Below are 23,352 nucleotides of genomic sequence, written 5' to 3'. Positions count from 1 at the left end.
GCGTTTTCTGCCCCTTAGTGTTTCGTAGCTCTACCCATATCGATTCCACTTCCTCCAAGCTAATGTCCTTCCTTTCCACTGCTTTAATCTCCTCTCTAATCAGTAACGCTACCCCACCTCCTTTTCCTTTCTGTCTATCCCGCCTGAATATAGAATATCCCTGGATGTTGAGCTCCCAGCCTTGGTCACCCTGGAGCCATGTCTCCGTAATCCCAACTATATCATAATCATTAATAACTATCTCCACATTTAATTCATCCACCTTATTACGTATACTCCTTGCATTGAGACACAAAGCCTTCAGGCTTGATTTTACAACTCTCTTACCCCTTGTACGATTATGTTGAAAAGTGGCCCTTTTTGATTTTTGCCCTGGATTTGTCTGCCTGCCACTTTTACTTTTCACCTTGCTACCTGTTGCTTCTACCCTCATTTACACCCCTCTGTCTCTCTGCTCCAGCTCCCATCCCCCTGCCACATTAGTTTAAATCCTCCCCGACAGCACTAGCAAACACTCCCCCTAGGACATTGGTTCCATTCCAGCTCAGGTGCAGACCGTCCTGTTGCCCTCGCGCATCGATGAGCCTTGGGCGCCCAACACCCTCCTCGGACCACTGTCGGTAGGTACTCACCACTGCTGACCAGGAGCACCCCACAAGACTTGGCGTTTCAGAGATGCTCTGACCCAGTCTTCTGGCCATAAGAATTTGGCCCTTGTCAAAGTCGCTCAGGTCTTTATTCCTGCCCATTTCTCCTGCATCCAACACATCAACTTCAAGACCCTTGCTGCCTAATACAGTATATCCCACCCCTTGACAGGTGCCATTGTAACAAGATAATCAATGTTATTCACTTCGCCTGTCAGTGGTCTTAATGTTTTGGCTGATCGGTGTATCATGAGCATCAAATGCAGCAAGGTAGATACCCCACCATATGTATGGCTACATTCTGGACACCCCCAAACCTGCTGCTGTATACTGACAATTTATACTGTTCCCACAATCCTCATACAGGTTCTCAACCTGAAACTTCGACCAACAACCTCTGCCTTCACAAGTGCTGCATAACCTACTGAGTTCTTCCAGCATTCCACTTCTATTCTACAGTTCAGCATCTGCTGTTTCTTTTGCCTTCTTAAATTATAATCACTCTTAAATAACAGAGAAAATATCTAAATGGAATACAGAGTTAAAAGGAAACTTTTAACCCTCATGGATGGATTTTCTAGAGGTTTTTTTCTGCTCATTCAATATCCATATTATTTTTTGTATAGCCAAACAGTATTAAGTAGAGAAGTGTGTCTTTAGGACATATAGCACCAACCTCCTCATGCAAAGTGGCCTCAATGTAAAGCAACAAGCCTCTGGTTTGTACCTCTCCACACTGATCTCATAGAAATCAGCAATTTATCGTCTAAAGCATCTCTGGCACGGTTATTCTGTCTAGCACCACAGATGTATTGGACCATTTCTCATTCTGACATATGTTTGGGTTGGGCTTTCCAAATGTACATTGGCCAATGATACAAAGAACTTTAACAGTGTGTCTTCCAACCCAATGTTAAACATAGGAGCACAACAGTATAATGAACTCATCAAAATTGCTGAAAGTAAATGTTCTTTAATTTACTCATGATGACTTGGATAGATCTAATAGGCAAACATATTCAATGATAAGATCAAATGGAGCTTTGTATATTATGCAATATTATTTGCAAAGTCAGATTCAGAAGTGGAAGCTACATCTTGAAAGAGAGCCAAAGATATCCAGGATAGCTCAAAAAAATCCCACTTATTGGTAGCAAACTTAAATAATTTCACAGTAATCCCTGTCAAATAAATGTAATTTCAGATTCTTAAGTGAGTGATCTTCAACTAGTAGATTAATACAGATCAACGGGAAGCAGGCAGTGAAAGGATACAACGTAGGGGGACCGCTGAGAGCATTGGGTGCCTCCGAGAAACAAGAGGGGTGCCGAGAACAAAGGGGGACTCAGTGGGGGCTGCCTATGACCAGCTGCATTGTCAGGCCTGGTTCGCCCCTGCGAGAAGATAAGACTACAACGAGAACTTCTGAAATTTGGTCGGTGCCAGAAACATAGCGACTCTTTACCCAATGCCTAGGTGAAGTCTGCTGTATGATTTTACTGGATTCTTTGTATACCGAAGAATTTCACTGTACCTTGCTTGGTACATGTGACAATGAAGCATCATTGAATTTGGACGGACAACTGGATTAAACTTGGTAGTGAGAAAATAAAAAGGATTTTAAACAACTGGCTGGTGACAAAAGATGCAAGCTTTACTCACTGACACTTCTTCTCCCTCGAGCAGCTCTTCCACAACTACAGTTTCACCCGCAGAACCAAATGCCTTTTCCTTTTGGAGAGAAAAACTTCAGTTACAATTAGTAAGGCTGAAAAATTAACATACAGATAAATGCCCAAGAGAAGATCACAAAAGGAATATTTAGTCAGGGTTGTTATTTTCAGTCACTGAAAGACAGCTACGTAGAAGGATAAAACCCTGTACAAACGTCAATAGTTACGTACCTGCATAATATCCTTGACTGCTTTGCAAGCCCCTTCTTTGTTAACTGCGACAATAACACCTTTCCCAGCTGCCAGCCCACTAGCTTTCACTACCAGAGCAGGGAATTTGGCGCTAAAAGAAAAGTAACAATCATTCCTTTGCAAGACATGGGGTGAAGATTCTCTTTTCTCTGCTCAGTTCACAATTTTCCCTGTGTAAGTAGTGATAGGAAAGTATTATATTACACATTAATATAGAAAAATGAGAGCTAAAGTGCATCATCCATTGATCACTGAGACGTTTGACGAGGCTGCTTTTATTGCAATGTATTGGTATAGTACTTTAATTGTCACATGTACTGAGGTACAGTGAAATTATTTTTTGTATACAGTTTAGTACAAGTATCACTATACATAGGCACTTAGATACATATTAGATAACTATCCCAGCTAGAGCACAAGTGTATAGCAGTAGAACGCTGAGAATATTGGAACTTCAAACAATTCCCTTCAATGTGTTTATCAATTAACACTTGCTTCTAAATACTGGACAAAAAGCTGGAGGCAAGCATTCAGATCAATATACGCACTGTTATTTGAAACACTAAGCTTGCCCTGGTACAGAATCAACTAAATGGTAGAGGGTCAGTCACATGCCATATTAACAGCAAAATCTTATTCATGCTCCCACCACTTGAAAAGGACACTCTTACCACTGGATGAAGCTACATGCTTCCCTAGAGTCAGTAAATGCTTTCCATCTCGCAGTAGGAATATCATGTCGATCCAAGAAGTCTTTAGCAAAATGCTTGCTGGCTTCCAATTGTGTTGCCTTTGCCGAGGGGCCAAAACATCTCACACCAGCAGCCGTCAAGTCATCAACGATTCCTGACGAACAAAAGGGATCAGGAAAGAGATTGTGTAAGAAAATAACTGCAGATGCTGGTACAAATTGAAGGTATTTATTCACAAAACGCTGGAGTAACTCAGCCGGTCAGGCAGCATCTTAGGAGAGAAGGAATGGGCGACGTTTCAGGTCGAGACCCTTCCTCAGTCTGAGGAAGGGTCTCGACCCGAAACGTTACCCATTCCTTCTCTCCTGAGATGCTGCCTGACCTGCTGAGTTACTCCAGCATTTTGTGAATAAATACCTTCGGAAGGAAAGAGATGGTGAGCACTGCAATCTGAAAGATATCCAAACAAGAGTTTAAATATTATTCTTCAATGTTTTTGTTCTCCAGATAGACCAACTTTCTCGACCCAAAACGTCACCCATTCCTTCTCTCCAGAGATGCTGCCTGTCCCGCTGAGTAAATCCAGCTTTTTGTGTCAATCTTCAGACCAACGTTCTTATGTGGGATATGGGGTGGAGTGGGTGAAGGGACATCCAACGCCTATACTTCCCTGTGTAGGAAGGAACTGCAGATGGTGGTTTACACTGAAGATAGACACAAAATGTTAGAGTAGCTCAACGGGACAGGCAGCATCTCTGGATAGAAGGAATGGGTGATGTTTCAGGTCGAGACCCTTCTTCAGACCTATACTTCGCTTCCTATTCACTTTGATGCATTATGAACATCAGTGGCTCGGCCAGCTTTAATGCCCATCATTAATTTCCATTGTTCAGTCATGCTTTAGAGCAGATGAGCGTGTTAACTTTGCATCCTTAAAAATATACATTTCTTATCCAGACCTTCTTCACAAATAAGAGTCTTTTAAACTCCAGTTTTAGTTACTAACTTAAATTTAAATTCCCTAGCTGAGTTATGTCTTTAAATCAACAATCCAAGCCTCTGGATTAGTCCCATGAATAATAGTCAGTCTTACTGCGTTGAAACAGGCCCTTCGGCCCAACTTTCTCACACCAGCCAACATGTCCCATCTACACTAGTCCCACCTGCCTGCATTTGCCCCATACTCTTCTAAACCTGTCCTATCCATGTACCTGTCTAAACTTTTCTTAAACGAGATGAACCCACACACACTTTATTATTTTTATAACAGAAGTGCAATGCACAACACCTGCCGCCCAGGAGCCAATCTGTGCAACTTTTAAGATTGCAATCTCGAGTTCTACTCTCACTTTGAGTAGAGAGACGCATTGAGCAAAAACACAGTGGGAAAGACAGTATAAAAATTGCAAACAGTGAAATGCTTTGAAAAAACATTCACCACTCTGAGATTTAGTCTTCAAGTTCACAGATCAGTGAAAACAAGGGTTATTTTAACCGGTTAAATAATACATATAAAAAAACCTCAAACCTGATCCTGACTTGCCCCTAATCCACATATGTCTGCTTTCAGTGGAAGTGAAGGAGAAGTGGATGGGATTAGAGTCTGCTATCCAACTAGTGAACCCGTATGCCTCAGATTTAACCTGGGATCCAAGTTGAACCCTGAGTGAGCTTCCTAGAAAATCATTGAAAGGCGGCGAGTACATCTTTGCATAGAGATCTAGTGCCAATGCAGCAAGTATTTGGGGGCAGGAAGAATTGAAGTATTACCCTACTACTAAAGCCCCACCCATCCCTTATCCCACCCGCAGCCCAGATTAAATTTTACCTTCGAACGGATTGTCCCAAAACAAAATATGGTGACCATCCATTGCTCCGTTCCACCCCACAACTTGAACATATACAAGGCAAAAAAAGTATCAGCTTTGAAGAATAAACCAAACTGCGCTAGTTTTGCAGCACAGACATTCAAAAGCTCTAACACCGATGTTTTACCTCATGGGAACTGTGCCTTCAACAAATATATTCCAGGTGGGAAAATGCTAAAATGGGAGACTATATATTTTTCTAAATTACACATGGTGAATATTTAATTTATTCCCAAATCAATTCCTACAATTTATTTCCAGTACTTCTCCCTATAGTGCCTTTGAATAACTCAAGGCCCTTTTTTATGTATTGCATTGACTGTCCTTGTAAGGTTAAATTGGTTCACCTGATTGATATCACCCTTATTTTATTAACTTCAACAGATGCACCAAAGGTTGTGTGATTATGTAAGCATAGGAAAAACTGTGAAGATAAAAAAAGTCTGATTTTTTGTAAAACCTAGTAATCAGATTGCCTAAAAACAGGGCTGGGAGATAATCAATACCAAAAAAAATTGGTATGTTGGTAAATAAAAAATCAGCAGTAATTACTCATCATGCAGGATATTATTTGTATTCTACTATTCCATAATATTTTTAGTACAAATTTATTAAAACTTCAACCTAAATTCAGAATAGAGCAATGATATTCAGCAGATCTAACAGAGATTATTTTAACACTAATTGGCAATTGAAGTGTCGCAAGCTATGTGGTAGATAGCAAAACCATATCACAATGACCTATTGCTCTTGCTCAAGTGACCAGCTTTTCTTGAAGGTGATACCGCTCACAATCAATTGTGTACTTTCACATCAACTAGGCACAAGAGCACACATGCTATGAAACTGTAGGGCAGCCAGACATTGTTTCAACTCTTACAAGTTGCCATTGTGGCTTTTGAGAGCTGTAAAGTGGCCCTGGCCTCCTATCTACCTCACTGGAGACATTTGAACTTTCTTTAATCGGACGTTATCTGACTTTAATGTTATATCTTGCACTAAATGCTTCGCCCTTTATCCGTGCACCGTGGACGGCTTGATTGTATTCATGTATGGTCTTTTCTTTGACTGAATAGCACGCAAACAAAAGCCTTTCACTGTACACGTGACAATAATAAACTAAACTACGCTACTGAATGAGCCACATCACGACCTACAAATGAGACAATTGTCGTCATTTCCGAACTCGTGTTCAGTAATTTTCAGCAAACAAAGACTTGAAGTTGTATTGAAGAGTAAGATAAGACTAATATTCTGTTTTCACCTGGAAACATTTGCAGGCTGTTCCAGTGGAGGATCCACTATCATCTGATAGAATCGCCCCACGTATTATCTGATCTGATTGCATGCAAAAAGCTTTTCACTGTACCTCGATACACATGATAATAAATCTAAACCTAACTGGTCTTTAATTCATATATATATATATACATATATATACATACACACACATGTGCAAACAAAAACATCCCACTGAACTAACCATCAAATAGATTCCAGCTAGATTATTGCATGTTTTGAAGATACACTGATTTTATTCATAGCAGGTTGAGACCCTCAATTAATGCCATGAGTGAACAGCACTATTAGGTTACTGGCCCACTAAAATAGAGGGACTTCAGTCAAATGCTACTGTCCTGCAGCTCAATCCCAGAGAGATGATGCTTACCTGCTGCAAGGGGAGCTTCCGGCCCAACCACCACCAGGCCAATGTTGTGGTCTTTGCAGTATTGGGCAAGAATCGCATGATTGCTCACAGAAACAGCTGCAATGATAAAATAAACTGTTTGCACAATGCATGTGGAAATTTAACCTTTTGAATAAACCTTTTGCAAGGTTGATCCTTAGAGTGTACAACTTACTGAAGTAAAACAGTGCATCATTCTAATCCCTTCATGTATAAGTCCCAATCTTTGATTTCAAACAAATTGATATGAAAAGATACCAAAGGTCACATGGATAAGCTGCAAACCGTTTATGATTGCCTCTTTTAACATTGATTGATTATTCAAACCTCATTGTGCAAAGCCATTTCTAATGCAATTTGTTACATTTTAATATTGAAAATGGTATTATGGTAACATTGGTTCAGTTTGTCACATCGAATCGTATACTGTAGTCATTCAGCATAATTTGCGACATTACCATAGATTTATGAAATGAACTTTGCCTTAAAACAAGTGGCTGGCAAGCTTAAATCAACTGGGTCATTTGCTCTCTTGTGCGAACTTAGATCATCAAATCAGAAAGGTTATCTCCGGTCAACAGATAACCACAACTTCTATAAAAAGTAATGCATTGATTGAAAGGAGGTCTGACGAACAAAGGTATTAAATTCACAGTGTTTTGCAAATGTCACATGAATCCATAGATTAAACTATACTCTCCAAATATAATTAACAGGATATATAAATTAAAATAAAATACCAGAACTCAAAAAATTAAGTTCACTATTCAGCATCGTTCATCCCTACGGGGTTTTAAAATTTTTCCTTTGTTTAATTTTAGTTTAGTGTAGAGATCAAAAGCAGAAACAGGCCCTTTGGCCCGTCAAGTCCGTGCCGATCAGTAATCCCCGCACTCTAACACTATCCTAAACACACTAGGGATAATTTGCAATTTTACCAGCCAATTAACCTACAAACCTGTACATCTTTGGTGTGTGGGAGGAAACCAAGGCACCCAGTGGATACCCATGCAGGTTGCGGGGAGACGCACAAACTCCGTATAGACAGTACCCGCAGTCAGGATCGAACCCGGGTCCCTGGTGTTGTAAGGCAGCAACTCTACCACCGCGCATTTATACTTTTTTTTGGAAGATTGAAATCATTCTAAATTGTTCAAGGATAGATTCCCAACTCAGTGTATTTAAACTGTTTACTTTTGTACAAAGCACTCAAGATTAAGATTCCAACATGTCTTTGGCTATCATTATTCATCTTAAATACACCCCACACATCAATTAGCTCTAGATCAGGGATGATAATATCTTCACTAAATACTGGCTCACTTAACCCTACCACCATTTGTACTCCCATACAAAAAGAATGTATAGCAAAGTATGTTTGACATCAGTAATGCAAGTAGTAGTTTCATCTGACTGTACAATACATTTTGCACAAAACAAAGTGCTGGAGGAACTCAGCAGATCAGGCAGCATCTGTGGAAGGAATGGACGGTGACGTTTTGGGTTGGGACCCTTCTTCAGACTGATTGTAGTTGGGTTCTCAGAAAATTCCAAAGAATAAACCCACTGCCATTCCTTACGCCATCAAAATTTTCCTTTTAGCAAAACTAGTGGTGTTCACTCATGCCCCTTTCCCCATGCCAAAGCGGCACATTGGAGCACCTGGTAGAACTGTTGCCTCACAATGCCAGAGATCCGGGTTCAATCCTGACTTTGGGTGCTGTCATTGTGGAGTTTGCACCTCCTCCCTGCGACCGCACGAGTTTCCTCTGGGATGTTCCAGTTTCCTCCCATATCCCAAAGATGTTTGGGTTTGTAGGTTAATTGGCTACTGTAAAATTTCCCCTCGTGTGTAGGACGTAGATAAAAAAAGTGGGATAACGTAGAATTTGTGTGAACTGGTGATGAACGGTTGCCCAAGCGACCCATTACTGTGCTGCATCTCTAAATTAAACCATTACGAATTCCTTGTGCATCACCCCAACTTTGATATTTTGCTTATATTACTAACTAGAGACAAAATAGCGCAGGATAATACTGTAGTACCAAAATCACCTACTTACATTTCCATTAACACAAAGGAAAAGAATAACAGTGTAATTTCAAACAACTAAACAAAAACAGAATCCAGCAGCCCCTCACCTGAATTAGAGATCTTCCCACTCTCCGCTGTTCCAGCATTCCCTGGAGCAACCAAAACCTGCAGGACAAGTGGTGACTGGGCCAGTTTCCATGCCAGGGCATGCTCACGACCTCCACTGCCGATGATAAGCACCCGCTCTGCCATTGTCCTAAACATTAACACAGTTCTGCCAGTTACAATAAGTCAATACTCCTTGATCTCATACCACATTCCCAGCCACTGATCACTCCGCTTGAAAGAGGTATATTAGCAGTCCAAAACTAAATGACAAGAGATAAACATCAGTTTTTCTGCATAACTTGCGTCTTTTCTAACCTATTTTAGTAATCAACAGGCAAATGGACAACGCATTAAAATTTTAGTCTCCTCCCACCTATGGGAAAAAAAGCAAACGATAAAATAAGGTCATAATTCAACACAGCAGCCGATAAAAATCAAGAGATATTGGGTCCCGATGTAACAGCAAAGAGACATGTTAATTAAAAATGGATCTCACTAATGTTACTCTCCAATCTGACCTTTTAAACTCTTGAAATAAAGCAGTGTATTGAAAGGCCGGGAGAGTGAATGTGGAGAGGATGTTTCCACTGGTGAGAGAGTCTAGGACGAGAGGCCATAGCCTCAGGATAAAAGGACGTACGATTTTCTTTAGTCAGAGGGTGGTGAATCTGTGGAATTCATTGCCACAGACGGCTGTGGAGGCCAAGTCAATGGATATTTTTAAGGCGGAGTTTGTCAGATTCTTGATTAGTGAAGGTGTCAGGGGCTATGGGGAGAAGGGAGGTGAATGGGGTTGTGAGGGAAAGATAGATCAGCCATGATTGAATGGCAGAGTAGACTTGATGGGCTGAATAGCCTAATGCTGCTCCTAGAACATGAAAATATTGCATAATAGCCAAGTGAAAGGAAATGCACTTAATTTCGGTCAAAACTTTGAAAATAAACCGTTTCAATCAAAACCTTTAAAATATATTTCAAAATTTACAAATTGAAAAGAATTCAAAAGAATTGAAAAATTGTTCTATGAGCAGATATAAATAAAGGTTAATGATACTAAATGGACTCAGATAATGTAATGTAATATGTTCCACGAGGGCTGCATGCAGTCTGACCTCATGATCTGCTCGTGCTTTCCAGTCACACATTAATAAGCTTTCATTAACAAAATAGCTCAGCCTCACATTGTACATATGGCACAAGAGTGAAGAAAAATTACAAATGTATAACTCACACTACAACTGTGGATGGGAAGACCATTCAGACCTCCTTAGTTCTTTGCAACAAGAACATAATAGTATCTTCAAAAGGTTTCCAGGGCACTCACCTTACTTCTAGTTGGCAATTCAGATACATCAGATCGCGGGAGAAAGAGTGCACGTGAATAATTCATTAGGAAATGCTCCTTTTAAACCTAGCCTTGGAAAGAGTGTCGCATGCACCCGATTCGGAAGTGGCATGGACAGGGGGAATGGCCTTTTCATAGCATCTTCGTGCACAGTACCTTTGTTATTGATATGATAACCAACCGCCTTTATCTTTTTAATAAGGAGGGAAAAATCAGTTGCTTAACGTCATGGAATGATCAGCCATGATCACATTGAATGGTGGTGCTGGCTCCAAGGGCCGAATGGCCTACTCCTGCACCTATTGTCTATAAACTGAAATTTCAACTGCTGGCAAGTGCAAAACTATTATTTCCAGTTACTACCTCTTTGCAATGGATACTTTGGTTGTGGGTTTGCTAAAGGTGGGCCTCACAAGTGGATGTGAAAATCTGAAGGCAACCCAGACCCATCAGAGAAACTTGGAGGAGGAGGTGTAACCTCTAGAGGCCATGTACCAAGGGTCCATGTTTCTATCTCCGGCTCTAATGGAGCAAAGTCCTCTTGAGCTAAAGTTGTTCAAGACGTTGCTAGCGTGGTTCAGTGTGATCGCACGCAAGTCAACAATGCAATTTTAGGATCCAAGGAACTGCAGATGCTGGTCTACAAAAAAAAGACACTGCTGGAGTAACTGTGCGGGTCAGGTAGCATTGGGTGGCACCACCTGCAGTGGCTGCCTCGCCAACTGTCTGTCTGTCCTTTTTTCTTTTTGGTATTGTTAGTACAGGTGCTCCCCAGCTTACGATGCTTCGACTTACGATACGGCAGCGACCCGTAGCGAGCCGCAGCTCGCTTCCGGCCACATGATCTGCTGTATTAAATGCATTTTGAAGGTACAATATTTTCGGTTTATGACGGAATGGAACCCCATCGTAAGCTGAGGAGCACCTGTATGTGTTAAAAGTATGTTTCATTGTTCCTTGGTTTGTTTTATGTGGGGGGTGGGGAAAACTTTTTTTCAATCTCTTACTTCGACGGAGATGCAATTTTTTTCCGTATTGTATCTCCGTCCGCGCTGCGGCCTAACATGGTGGAGTTGGCAGCCTTTCCTGGAGACCAACCGGCACTCCAAGCCACCGACTGCGGGACTTTAACATCACGGAGCTTGCGATCCCTTTGCTGGGGATCGTAGCTCCAACCACGGGGCCAGTGGACTTTAACATCGTGAACCCCGCGGTCTCTGGTAAGAGACTAACTCGCGAGCTCCATGCCGTGGAGAGAGTTTCATCCGCCCCGACGCGGGAGTTTCGATCACCCCAACGTGGGGGCTTCGATCGTCGGCTGAGTGGGTTTCGATTGCCCCGACTGCAGATGGTTTTACTCCCCGACCATAGGACAACAAAGAGGAAGCAGATTGAACTTTATTGCCTTCTATCACAGTGAGGAACGTGGAATCCACTGTTATTGATGTTTATGTTAACCTTTATGTGGTTGTGTGTCTTGTTGCTTTTCACTTAGTATGGCAACTCAAATTTCACTGTACCTTATTAGTACTTGTGACAATAAACTGACCATGAAACCTGGACAATACACAAAAATATACCAAGATATTCAGAACGTTAATGATATGATAGAACTTTATTTATCGCAGGAGGGAAATTGATCTGCCAACAGTTATAAAACACAAAAAAGTACAATAAACCAATACTGTCATTACTGTGCCCCCCCCCCCTTAATCTGTCCTCCAATTAATCAATTACACTATCAAAAATATCTGTGGATGTGAGTTTCAACTGCCACATATATTTTCAAAATAATTTTAGTTCTTGCAATCTGCCATGGAAAGATTATGAAAATACACACCAAGTATAGAATATTAAACTAATACATTTATAGAAGTAAACACAAGGAACTACAGATGCTAGAATCTAGACCAAAATCAAAGCGCCGACCAGAAACGTCACCTATCTTTGTTCTCCAGAGATGCTGCCTGACCCTCTGAGTTACTTCAGAGCTTTATGTTTTTTGCATGAATATAGCAAAATGTAATGTAGTAAAATATTCAAAATCACTTTACAGTAACATCAGAAAAAGTACAAGACTAATCCATAAAAAGGAATATTGACAAGGAAGGTAGATTTTAAAGGTCTGAAGGCAATTTTTATGGGGGAAATCTTGCAGCTTGGAACCTAGGCAATTGAGCAGTTACCATTGTCGGGGTAAGGAAACCAGCACTGCTTGAGACATAAATGGAGGAATGGAATGGCTAGATGTGTTTACAGAGTTAGGAATGGGAGGTTAAGAAATGACAGCCACTGGATCACATGCAATTTATATTCAGTTGAAGTTGCGTATATGCAAAATGCAAATCAAGAGTCAAAAGTGTATATTTACCAGTGAATTATGAATGTTTTAGACAAATATCATATGTCTTGGTTAAAATAAGGTGAATACATTTTGATCATGTCAGTGTAAATAAATGACACTCATCTTTTTAATGAAGCAGCAGTTGTTGCAAACAAGCTTGAGCAGGGCAGGATTTTTTTTACAGTTCAATTTTACTTCAAGAAAGCAAGCAGCATCAATAATCTTTACAAATGCTAAGTTAAAGAAAAAAAAGGTAATGAGAGATAAACTCTACTCTTGGTCTTACTCAGGGTTAAACAATAGGTGGGCTTGGTTAAAATAAAAGCAGAAAAATCTGAAAACACATAACAGCCAGGTACTAGAAAGAGTTAACATTTCAATTCGAAACATTATCTCCTTTTATATCCAAAGATACTACTGGCCTGTGGGGTGCTTTCACCAATTTCTTGGTTTATTCCAGATCTTTAGCATCAACATTTTTGATTTTCAATCACCTGCTGCCCAAGTGGAAAACAAAACTACAGCTTCTGTTTCAAAACCAACTTGTGGTCTCTTTCCTCAGTCTCACCTTTTCGCTGCCGAGTTATTTGTGCGACCACCTTGAACACTTCTACTTGCATCATTAATAAGCAGAAACAATTTCATTCCACATATTAAATACAATCACGCTATATAATCGGGTTAACTCTTAACCATATCAGCTGTGATTACAAAAAAAACACATTTTAAGTCATCTTAAGTTCATCAATAATTGCAACCTTTTTACAATGCTTTTAAAGCTTTCCTAAGACGGAGAATCTGCTGGTCAAGGCTGTTATATTACTGCATGAAAAGGTTAGGTGAAATAATCATCCGTTCCCTGAAGGCAGCATTTTTTTGTTGCAAACCAGCATCTGCAGTTCCTTGGCTTGCATCTCCAACAAGATTTCCTTACAGCCTCTGTCACTGCTGACAATGCAATTTAAAGAATGAGGAGAGTAAAGTAATGGCAAGCTCACCAACGGATCTTTGAAACACAGATGCTAACACGTGCTGCTCCAGGAGCCAAACTGAATACGCGTCTTTAACTTCCACAAATGGCGCTGCAATGCGTTGCTTGAAAGGGCGGTGAAGTTACTGAGACTTGTGCAGCAGCCAATCAGTAAAAAGACTGAACGCGAAGATTTCTTTTTTGGGGGGTTGAGCATTGTTACTTGAACTAACTAAACTATGCAAACTAGGACGGGGTTACTACTATTATTTTACTAATATCAATTTGGATATTTTTTTTAAAATTGTGAATGAAAGGAATTGTGGGGTTTGTAGTTCCGTCTTTCTTTGTTATTGAATTGAATACATTTTACCAGCCAAGTATGTATACATATAAGGAATTTGCCTTGGTGTTTTGCTCGCAAGTAACAACACGATATACAGTAGACAATTAAAAATAAAACATTATAATTTAAACATGTGAAGAATGAAATAAAATGCCAGAGTAAAAGGAGGCTACAGACTTTTGGCTATTGAGTAGAGCTACTGCTCATGGAAAAAAAGCTGTGGCGGTCCAGAGTCACCTTCCAGAGTGAAGTGCTTCAGAGATTGTGTCCTGAGTGAGAGGGGTCAGAGATGATCATACCCGGTCGCTTCCTGGCCCTTGCAGTGTACAGTTCGTTGATGGGGGGAAGGTTGCAGCCTACAACCTTCTCGGCTGATCGAACGATGCGCTGCAGCCTCCGGATGTCATGCTTGGTGGCTGAGCCAAACTAGACCATGATGGAGAACGTGAGGGCAGACTCTATGATGCAAGTATAAAATTGGACCATCATTGCCTGTGGCAGATTGTGTTTTCTCAGCTGGCGCTGGTAGTACATCCTCTTGAGCCTTTTTGGCTGCGGAGTCGATGGTGGCCTCCCATTTAAGGTCCCTGAAGATGATGGTTCCAAGGAACTTAAATAACTCCACAGATGTTACTATGGTGTTATTGATGATGAGTGGGGGGAGGGGAGTGGGAGCTCTCCTAAAGACTACAATCAATTCCACTGTTTTAAGAGCATTGAGCTCCAGGTTGTTGCAATAGACAATAGACAATAGGTGCAGGAGTAGGCCATTCAGCCCTTCGAGCCAGCACCACCATTCAATGCGATCATGGCTGATCACTCTCAATCAGTACCCCGTTCCTGCCTTCTCCCCATACCCCCTCACTCCGCTATCCTTAAGAGCTCTATCCAGCTCTCTCTTGAAAGCATCCAACGAACTGGCCTCCACTGCCTTCTGAGGCAGAGAATTCCACACCTTCACCACTCTCTGACTGAAAAAGTTCTTCCTCATCTCCGTTCTAAATGGCCTACCCCTTATTCTTAAACTGTGGCCCCTTGTCTGGACTCCCCCAACATTGGGAACATGTTTCCTGCCTCTAATGTGTCCAATCCCCTAATTATCTTATATGTTTCAATAAGATCCCCCCTCATCCTTCTAAATTCCAGTGTATACAAGCCTAATTGCTCCAGCCTTTCAACATACGACAGTCCCGCCATTCCGGGAATTACCCTAGTGAACCTACGCTGCACGCCCTCAATAGCAAGAATATCCTTCCTCAAATTTGGAGACCAAAACTGCACACAGTACTCCAGGTGCGGTCTCACCAGGGCCCGGTACAACTGTAGAAGGACCTCTTTGCTCCTATACTCAACTCCTCTTGTTATGAAGGCCAACATTCCATTGGCTTTCTTCACTGCCTGCTGTACCTGCATGCTTCCTTTCAGTGACTGATGCACTAGGACACCCAGATCTCGTTGAACATCCCCTCTTCCTAACTTGACACCATTCAGATAATAATCTGCCTTTCTATTCTTACTTCCAAAGTGAATAACCTCACACTTATCTACATTAAACTGCATCTGCCATGTATCCGCCCACTCACACAACCTGTCCAAGTCACCCTGCAGCCTTATTGCATCTTCCTCACAATTCACACTACCCCCCAGCTTAGTATCATCTGCAAATTTGCTAATGGTACTTTTAATCCCTTCATCTAAGTCATTAATGTATATCGTAAATAGCTGGGGTCCCAGCACCGAACCTTGCGGTACCCCACTGGTCACTGCCTGCCATTCTGAAAGGGACCCATTTATCCCCACTCTTTGCTTTCTGTCTGTCAACCAATTTTTTATCCATGTCAGTACCCTACCCCCAATACCATGTGCTCTAATTTTGCCCACTAATCTCCTATGTGGGACCTTGTCGAAGGCTTTCTGAAAGTCCAGGTACACCCCATCCACTGACTCTCCCCTGTCAATTTTCCTAGTTACATCCTCAAAAATTCCAGTAGATTTGTCAAGCATGATTTCCCCTTCGTAAATCCATGCTGACTCGGAATGATCCTGTTACCGCTATCCAAATGCTCAGCAATTTCGTCTTTTATAATTGACTCCAGCATCTTCCCCACCACTGATGTCAGACTAACTGGTCTATAATTACCCGTTTTCTCTCTCCCTCCTTTCTTAAAAATTGGGATAACATTTGCTATCCTCCAATCCACAGGAACTGATCCTGAATCTATAGAACATTGAAAAATGATCTCCAATGCTTCCATTATTTCTAGAGCCACCTCCTTAAGTACCCTGGGATGCAGACCATCAGGCCCTGGGGATTTATCAGCCTTCAGTCCCATCAGTCTACCCAAAACCATTTCCTGCCTAATGTGGATTTCCTTCAGTTCCTCCATCACCCTAGGTTCTCCGGCCCCTAGAACATTTGGGAGATTGTGTGTATCTTCCTCAGTGAAGACAGATCCAAAGTAACGGTTTAACTCGTCTGCCATTTCTTTGTTCCCCATAATAAATTCCTCTGCTTCTGTCAAGGGACCCACATTTGCCTTGACAATTTTTTTCCTCTTCACGTACCTAAAAAAACTTTTGCTATCCTCCTTTATATTATTGGCTGGTTTACCCTCGTACCTCATCTTTTCTCCCTGTATTGCCTTTTTAGTTAACTTTTGTTGCTCTTTAAAAGAGTCCCAATCCTCTGTCTTCCCACACTTCTTTGCTATGTTATACTTCCTCTCCTTCATTTTTATGCTGTCCTTGACTTCCCTTGTCAGCCACAGGTGTCTCTTACTCCCCTTAGAGTCTTTCCGCCTCTTTGGGATAAATTGATCCTGCAACCTCTGCATTATTCCCAGGAATACCTGCCATTGCTGTTCTACCGTCTTCCCTGCTAGGGCCTCCTTCCAGTCAATTTTGGCCAGCCCCTCATGCCTCTGTAATCCCCTTTGCTATACTGTAATACTGACACTTCCGATTTTCCCTTCTGCCTTTCCATTTGCAGAGTAAAACTTATCATGTTGTGATCACTGCCTCCTAATGGCTCTTTTACCTCTAATCCCCTTATCAGATCAGGATCATTACACAACACTAAATCCAGAATTGCCGTCTCCCTGGTAGGCTCCAGTACAAGCTGTTCTAAGAATCCATCTCGAAGGCACTCTACAAACTCTTTATCCTGGGGTCCATTTCCAACCTGATTTTCCCAGTTTACCTGCATGTTGAAATCTCCCATAACCACCGTAGCATTACATTTGTGACACGCCAATTTTATCTCCTGATTCAACTTGCACCCTATGTCGAGGCTACTGTTTGGGGGCCTATAGATAACTCCCATTAGGGTCTTTTTACCCTTACAATTCCTCATTTCTATCCATACTGATTCAACATCTCCTGATTCTATGTCACCCCTTGCAAGGGAATTCCTTACCAGCAGAGCAACCCCACCCCCTCTGCCCACCTGTCTGTCTTTTCTATACGTTGTGTACCCCTAAGTATTCAGTTCCCAGCCCTGGTCCTCTTGTAGCCATGTCTCAGTGATCCCTACAACATCATACTTGCCCATGACTAACTGAGCCTCAAGCTCATCCACTTTATTTTTTATACTACGCGCATTTAAGTACAACACTTTAACTTCTGTATTTACCTCCCCTCTCACATCGGTCACAAATGGCGATGGCACCAGGACGCCATCTGTGTCACTTCCTATCTGTAGGCAGATTCTTCCCCATCCTGGCTCAGTCCAATAAGACTAGAAGACAGAGGTCAGGTGCAGCTGTAATCACAGATTTGTTGCAGAGGCATTATTAATGCGTTATGGCCAAAGGTGTTAGTCCTAGAATGAAGGACCTTGAATTTTGAGTTTGCACTCCGGATGAAAAGACACCTGAGGAATCTATTGAGCTTGACAATCATCCTTGTGTTCAAATTCTTCCATAGCGATGTCATTCCTGTCAGGAATTGCCCTAGATTCCTTCCTTTCTCTGTAATTGCCCCCATGTTCTCATGTCATTATGATTTCTTGAACATCAATGAATTTAACTGATCCTCTGGACTTAAGTAGCCATGGTTCTAGAATTCTCTCTCTAAAGATTTTTGTCTCTCTCCCTTTCTCATCGCTCCATGATGTTGCTTAAAATTTACCTTTTCAACCTGGAACAATGAAAGGCCTAGATGGTGTAGATGTGGAGAGGATGTTTCCAGTAGTGGGAGAGTCTAGAACCAGAGGGCACAGCCTCGGAATAAAAGGATGTACCTTTAGAATGGAGGTGAGGAGGAATTTATTTAGCTGCAGGTGGTGAAACTGTGGAATTTCAATGATGGCAGTGGTGGATAGGTCATTGGGTAATTTTAAAACGGAGATTGATAGGTTCTTGATTAGTAAAAGCGTCAAAGGTTACAGGGATAAGACTGGAGAATGGGGTTGTGAAGGAAAAATAGATCATCCATGATCGAATGGCGGAGCAAACTCAATGGGCCAAATGGCCTAATTCTGCTCCTATGTCTCGTGGTTTCATGGCCTTTTAGTTATCTCCCATTTTTTTGTTAATTCTGCTGAGAAGGGCAAAGTTTGCTTTAATCTAAATGTGTCTGTACATGATATTGTTGGATAAGAAGTTTAGAGGTGTTGCTCAGGAAAGTGTTACAACCAATTATTTTCAATCTCTTCATTAATGACCTTCCTTCCATCCAAATTCCAGAAATGAGGAAGGTCAGTAATATTTTCACAGTGTTCAATTCCATTTTCAATTCTGCAGTAAAGAGAGAAGCCCATGCCTGCATATACATAATTACAATCAAGCTGTGTACAGATACAGGATAAAGGGCATTTGTGGAAAGCGGGATCATGAGACAGATTAGGAAGCTGTTTCCGAGTTAGCATAAACATGATGAATCAAGTCCATCTCCTCCGAGCCATAAGATTGCCACATTTGATGTAAAGAGTGTTTGTTTTATATTATCTTGCTTTTTTAAAGTCGGAAGCTTCTTTAAACTCCAAATTTCCACAGTCTGACCTCTCCCGTTCCAGAGCATACTCTTTTTTTAAAACCAGATTGCACTGTAATTCGTTTGGAATAATTGTTTGGTATTGTGAGTTCAGTCCATTTTAAGATTATTTTAATACAATTCGAAATGTTTCTTGGTTACTTGTTTATTGTATGAGTGTTTATTGTATATGTATTTGTGTCATTGCGTTAATTTGACTGTGAAGCTGTATCAAGTAAGAATTTCATTGTTCCTTTCTTGGTGCATACAATTAAATATTAGTTGACTCTTGAATCTTATGTGTGCAAAATACAAATATATATGTTTTGTTTTAATCTATGGCAAACACCAATTTCTGCGTAGGAAAGAACTGCAGATGCTGGACACAAAATGCTGGAGTAGCGACAGGCATGAAGAAGGGTCTCGACCCGAAATGTCACCCATTCCTTCTCTCCAGAGATGCAGCCTGTCCCGCTGAGTTACTCCAGCATTTTGTGTCCACCACCAATTTCTGTACATTCCTTTCGTCCAAGTCTAAACGAATATTTGCAGCCAAACGTTTGACAAAGGGATTTAAAATTTTAAATCATGGGTTCTGGAATGCAACAAAGTTTGAAACGGTTGTCTTGAGTGAGCCGCGTTGTTATTCCGTCCACACGAGTGCGCTCTGCCGTGGAGCTTTGAGCAAAGTTTGAATAGACTACAGCTCCCAGGAGCCAATCTACACAAACAGCTCTGTCAGAGCTGATCTCTCGGCCTGTTGGTGGTTTCTGGATACAATTTTGCTCTAATACTTTCTTTTAAGTGGAGGGGGCAAGAAGAATTCAACAGATTAAAAAGCAATGCACGGAAAAGCCAGCTGATTTATTCCCTTTGCAAAAATGTAACGCGATTGATTCCGTGTGGTAAAACAGAGAAGGGGGGATTTCGTTTACTTTTTAGTACCAAAGGTTTTATGTCGCATTAGAGATAACATCGGGATCCGTTCAAGTAGTTTTCGCCGTGATTGCATTGTCCATTCTAGAGAGAACATGTTAGCTGCAAAGAAAAGCTGGGTTGTGACTTGCCTTCGCGGTGCCAGGATGTTCTCGGGTCACGGACCAATGCGCAAAAGCCTCCAGGACTGTTACAACTTGCTTAATGTGCAGGAAAATTGCAACCACGATGAAGCAAAGGAAGCTTATGTCAAACTTGTCAAGTTGTATCATCCGGATAGTGGCTCTGATGGCGGAGATCCTCTAAAATTCATGCAAGTGGAAGAAGCCTACAAGGCTGTTGTTAAGCATTTAGCAGAGAAAAGAACGTCAGAGTCTGATCAAGGATTGAATGATGAAGAAGAGGAGGAAGAATCCAAATACCTGGCACCTCAACACAGACAGTACCTGAGCTTTGAGGGTGTTGGCATTGGAACACCTAGTCAAAGGGAGAAACAATACAGAAACTTCAGAGTCAATCGTGCAACACATCAGGTGTTGGATTATAGAAAACAGAAACTAGAGGCTCAGGATCTGCAAAATACAATGATGGTGATGGATATACAGCAGAGCAAAAAGGTAAAAATAACCCAAGCAGTGGAACGGTTGGTGGAAGACCTCATACAACAGTCGATGGCCAGAGGCGATTTTGATAACCTTAGTGGTAAAGGAAAACCACTGCAAAAGTTTTTACAATATCCATACATTGATCCCATGACACATAATCTGAACAGGATACTCATAGAAAATGGATATCAACCAGAATGGATTGTCCTGCAAAAAGAAATAAATCAAACAATTGAGAAGCTAAGAAATAACATACTGAGTTACAGGAAAAAGCTTGGTCAACCCCTGACTCACAACACTCTGAAACATTGGAACCTAAACTGTGAGCAATTCAAAAATGATATCAAAGAACTTAATAAAACTGTAGATAAGTTCAATTTAATCGTGCCTCTGTTGAACAGGCAGATGCTACACTTTGACCAAGATAAGGAGCTTGCTGTCATATTGAAAAAATATGATGTGTCAATGGAAGCAAACAAAGCCATTTTAGATTCGGATATTATTGGACAACCAACTAAGGAAAGTAGTACACAAAATAGCCTGTTTAATTGGATTAAACATTTCCTGAAATATAATCAGACGGTGAAATGAAAGTCAGTAACCTTCATTATCAGAATATTAATTTAATGATTTAATTATTTTTTGAATTGCACTATGGATGACCACATTACTTACTGCAGGAGCTGGCCATTCACGAAGATTATGGTAGATTTTTCGTTTAATGCCTGTTCATCTGCAGTTTCTCCATATCACAGGCCCTTGCCCAGCTAAAATCAAACAATTTTAGTGTGATATCCATAATGATCTTTTTTAGGAGTAAGGGGGTCATAGAAATCTGAGATGGAAATGTGTTTCAGCATTTCCTTTTATTACATATCGTTTTCTTTCATCTGCCACACCAAAGAATAAGTACTGTATTGGGCAAGTAGGTTAGTAACTGTACATACCAGTCAGTGCTCTTTGTAACGGTGTTTAACATGCAATAATTGTGAGCTGGAATAATACTGTCTGCAAGAATAAAAACAGAATGCTGTTGATTAATTTACAGAACAGCACTTTTTTGTTTATTGAGTGGGTGAAATATTCAAGGAAACATTAAATGGAGTTGAGACTAACTTTTGTTAAGATAATGGCTTAATTGGCCCTTATTTTTGTGGCATAAAATATTATGTACTTCATTAAAAAATGAAATGGTTAGAAATCATTGCTATTGCACAAATAGTACTCTGTATAAACACAGAATTTCCAATAACTTGTTCACTTTAATCCTTCCTGCTTTATTTAATTTGTCAACAAATAAAATCTGAATGTCTGTGATATTTCTTTCCCTATTGTTCAGCATGGTTTTGTAGAGGGAGATCACATTGATCAATTTAACTAAATTCTTTGAAAGAGTGATCAGCCATGATCGCATTGAATGGCGGTGCTGGCTCGAAGGGCTGAATGGCCTACTCCTGCACCTATTGTCTATTGTCTATTGACGAGGGCAATACAGATCATGCAACCATTGTGGACTTCAGTAAAATTCGTGACAAATTTCTACACGGTGCCTGACCCACTACTTTACTACAGCATCTTGTATGTTTTCTTTGTAAACCACTATCTGCAGTTCCTTGTGTCTGCACCAGGATAGTGCCTGGATTGGAGTGTTTGTTATTGAAAGATTCTAGGTGGACTGGGTTTGTTTTCCTTGGAGTGGGAGGACATTAAGGGGGACCTGCTAAAGGTATACAAAATCAAGAGGGCCATGGATAATAGTAGGAAGCTTTTCTCCAGATCAGAAATGAAACTTATAGGACAGAGGTTTAGGATAAGGAGTTTGGAGAGCTCTGAGGAAGACCTTTTTTACCCAGAGGGTGAATCTGGAAACCATTGCCAGAGTAACAGGTGGAGACAGAAAGCTTTCATACTATTTACTATGTATCTAGAAAATAATGTGAATCATTGAGATGGATCTTCCAACATCTGTAGAGGGAAATAGACAGACATGATTTCCATTCAAGACCCTTCATCAGTCTGAAGAATGGTCCCAATCCGAAATGTCATCTGTCTATTTCCTTCCACAGATGCTGCTTGACACACTGAGTTCTTCCAACAGTTTGTTCTTTGCTCGATATTCCAGCATCTGCAGTCTCTTGTGTCTCGATGAATTACTGCTGTTAGACACCACATTTCCATGTAAATGGCCCAGTGACAATAATGTTCCCTCACTCGTTACCTTTTAAAGAATTTCTGTTTGGGATTTCTTTCTGTACGAAAGATGACCCAATTCACAATTTAATTTCTTTATGCTTATCAGGAAGTTAAAACAAAAAGAAGTAATTTTGTTACTTTAAAACATCAAGTGGCACAATACTGTATTTTTTCTGCAAATATTGTATTTTCTTTTGCATCATCTTTTTCTCACACTGGTCTTCAGTATTTTTTGCAAATTAGGATAGACTTTTCTTTTAAATCAATGAGAATGCAGTGATGGTTGCATGTTCATGGTTGGCCGAAGGACCAGCACAACTTTACGATACAACTCTATAACTATTTTTGTAACAATGATGATGCTAGCTGCCTTTTTGAGGCGGTGCCTCCTGTAGATCCCTTCGACGGTGGGGAGGTCCACCTTGCTTATTCATCCCTCTGTGCCATTTGGCCTTCTTATTTTTTGCCTCAAACCGCAGTGCCTGCAAATTAGCAGCTACCTCCCAAGGACTGCACATTAAACTGTAATTACTTTTTTTATGCACCCTCATTTAATCATGAGAAGAATAGATCGGGTAGATGCACCGAGTCTCTTGCTCAGAGAAGAGGAATCGAGGACCAGAGAACATAGGTTTAAGGTGAAGGGGAAAAGATTTAATAGGAATCTGAGGGGTAACTTT

At 40.9% G+C, this 23,352-nt stretch overlaps 2 protein-coding genes across 3 annotated transcripts in view; one reads left to right on the top strand and one right to left on the bottom strand.

The window, feature by feature from the left end:
- The window catches only part of gart (phosphoribosylglycinamide formyltransferase), a 39,579-nt gene extending 25,839 nt beyond the window's left edge, over positions 1 to 13,740 (bottom strand). For both annotated transcript variants that reach the window (XR_013547936.1, XM_078409631.1), the window contains exons 1-6: positions 13,650 to 13,740; positions 8,962 to 9,110; positions 6,802 to 6,897; positions 3,244 to 3,418; positions 2,552 to 2,663; positions 2,310 to 2,378 (exon numbers count right to left, since the gene is read on the bottom strand). Coding sequence is in view for 1 of the 2 variants with exons in the window: in XM_078409631.1 (XP_078265757.1) it covers positions 2,310 to 2,378; positions 2,552 to 2,663; positions 3,244 to 3,418; positions 6,802 to 6,897; positions 8,962 to 9,106 (597 nt within the window). In the remaining variant the exon portion in view is untranslated. The remainder of the gene's footprint in view (positions 1 to 2,309; positions 2,379 to 2,551; positions 2,664 to 3,243; positions 3,419 to 6,801; positions 6,898 to 8,961; positions 9,111 to 13,649) is intronic.
- A 6,016-nt stretch (positions 13,741 to 19,756) lies between these two features.
- On the top strand, positions 19,757 to 21,728 carry dnajc28 (DnaJ (Hsp40) homolog, subfamily C, member 28). The gene has a single exon (XM_078408772.1). It carries the CDS (start codon positions 19,970 to 19,972, stop codon positions 21,068 to 21,070), a length of 1,101 nt encoding a protein of 366 aa, XP_078264898.1. The 5' UTR covers positions 19,757 to 19,969; the 3' UTR covers positions 21,071 to 21,728.
- Positions 21,729 to 23,352: the final 1,624 nt, after the last annotated feature.

Source organism: Rhinoraja longicauda, chromosome 12 (assembly GCF_053455715.1).
Source record: "Rhinoraja longicauda isolate Sanriku21f chromosome 12, sRhiLon1.1, whole genome shotgun sequence".
Classification (NCBI taxonomy): Eukaryota; Metazoa; Chordata; class Chondrichthyes; order Rajiformes; family Arhynchobatidae; genus Rhinoraja; species Rhinoraja longicauda.
The sequence above is the reverse complement of the archived record's forward strand: the minus strand, read 5'-3'. Positions and strand labels throughout refer to the sequence as shown.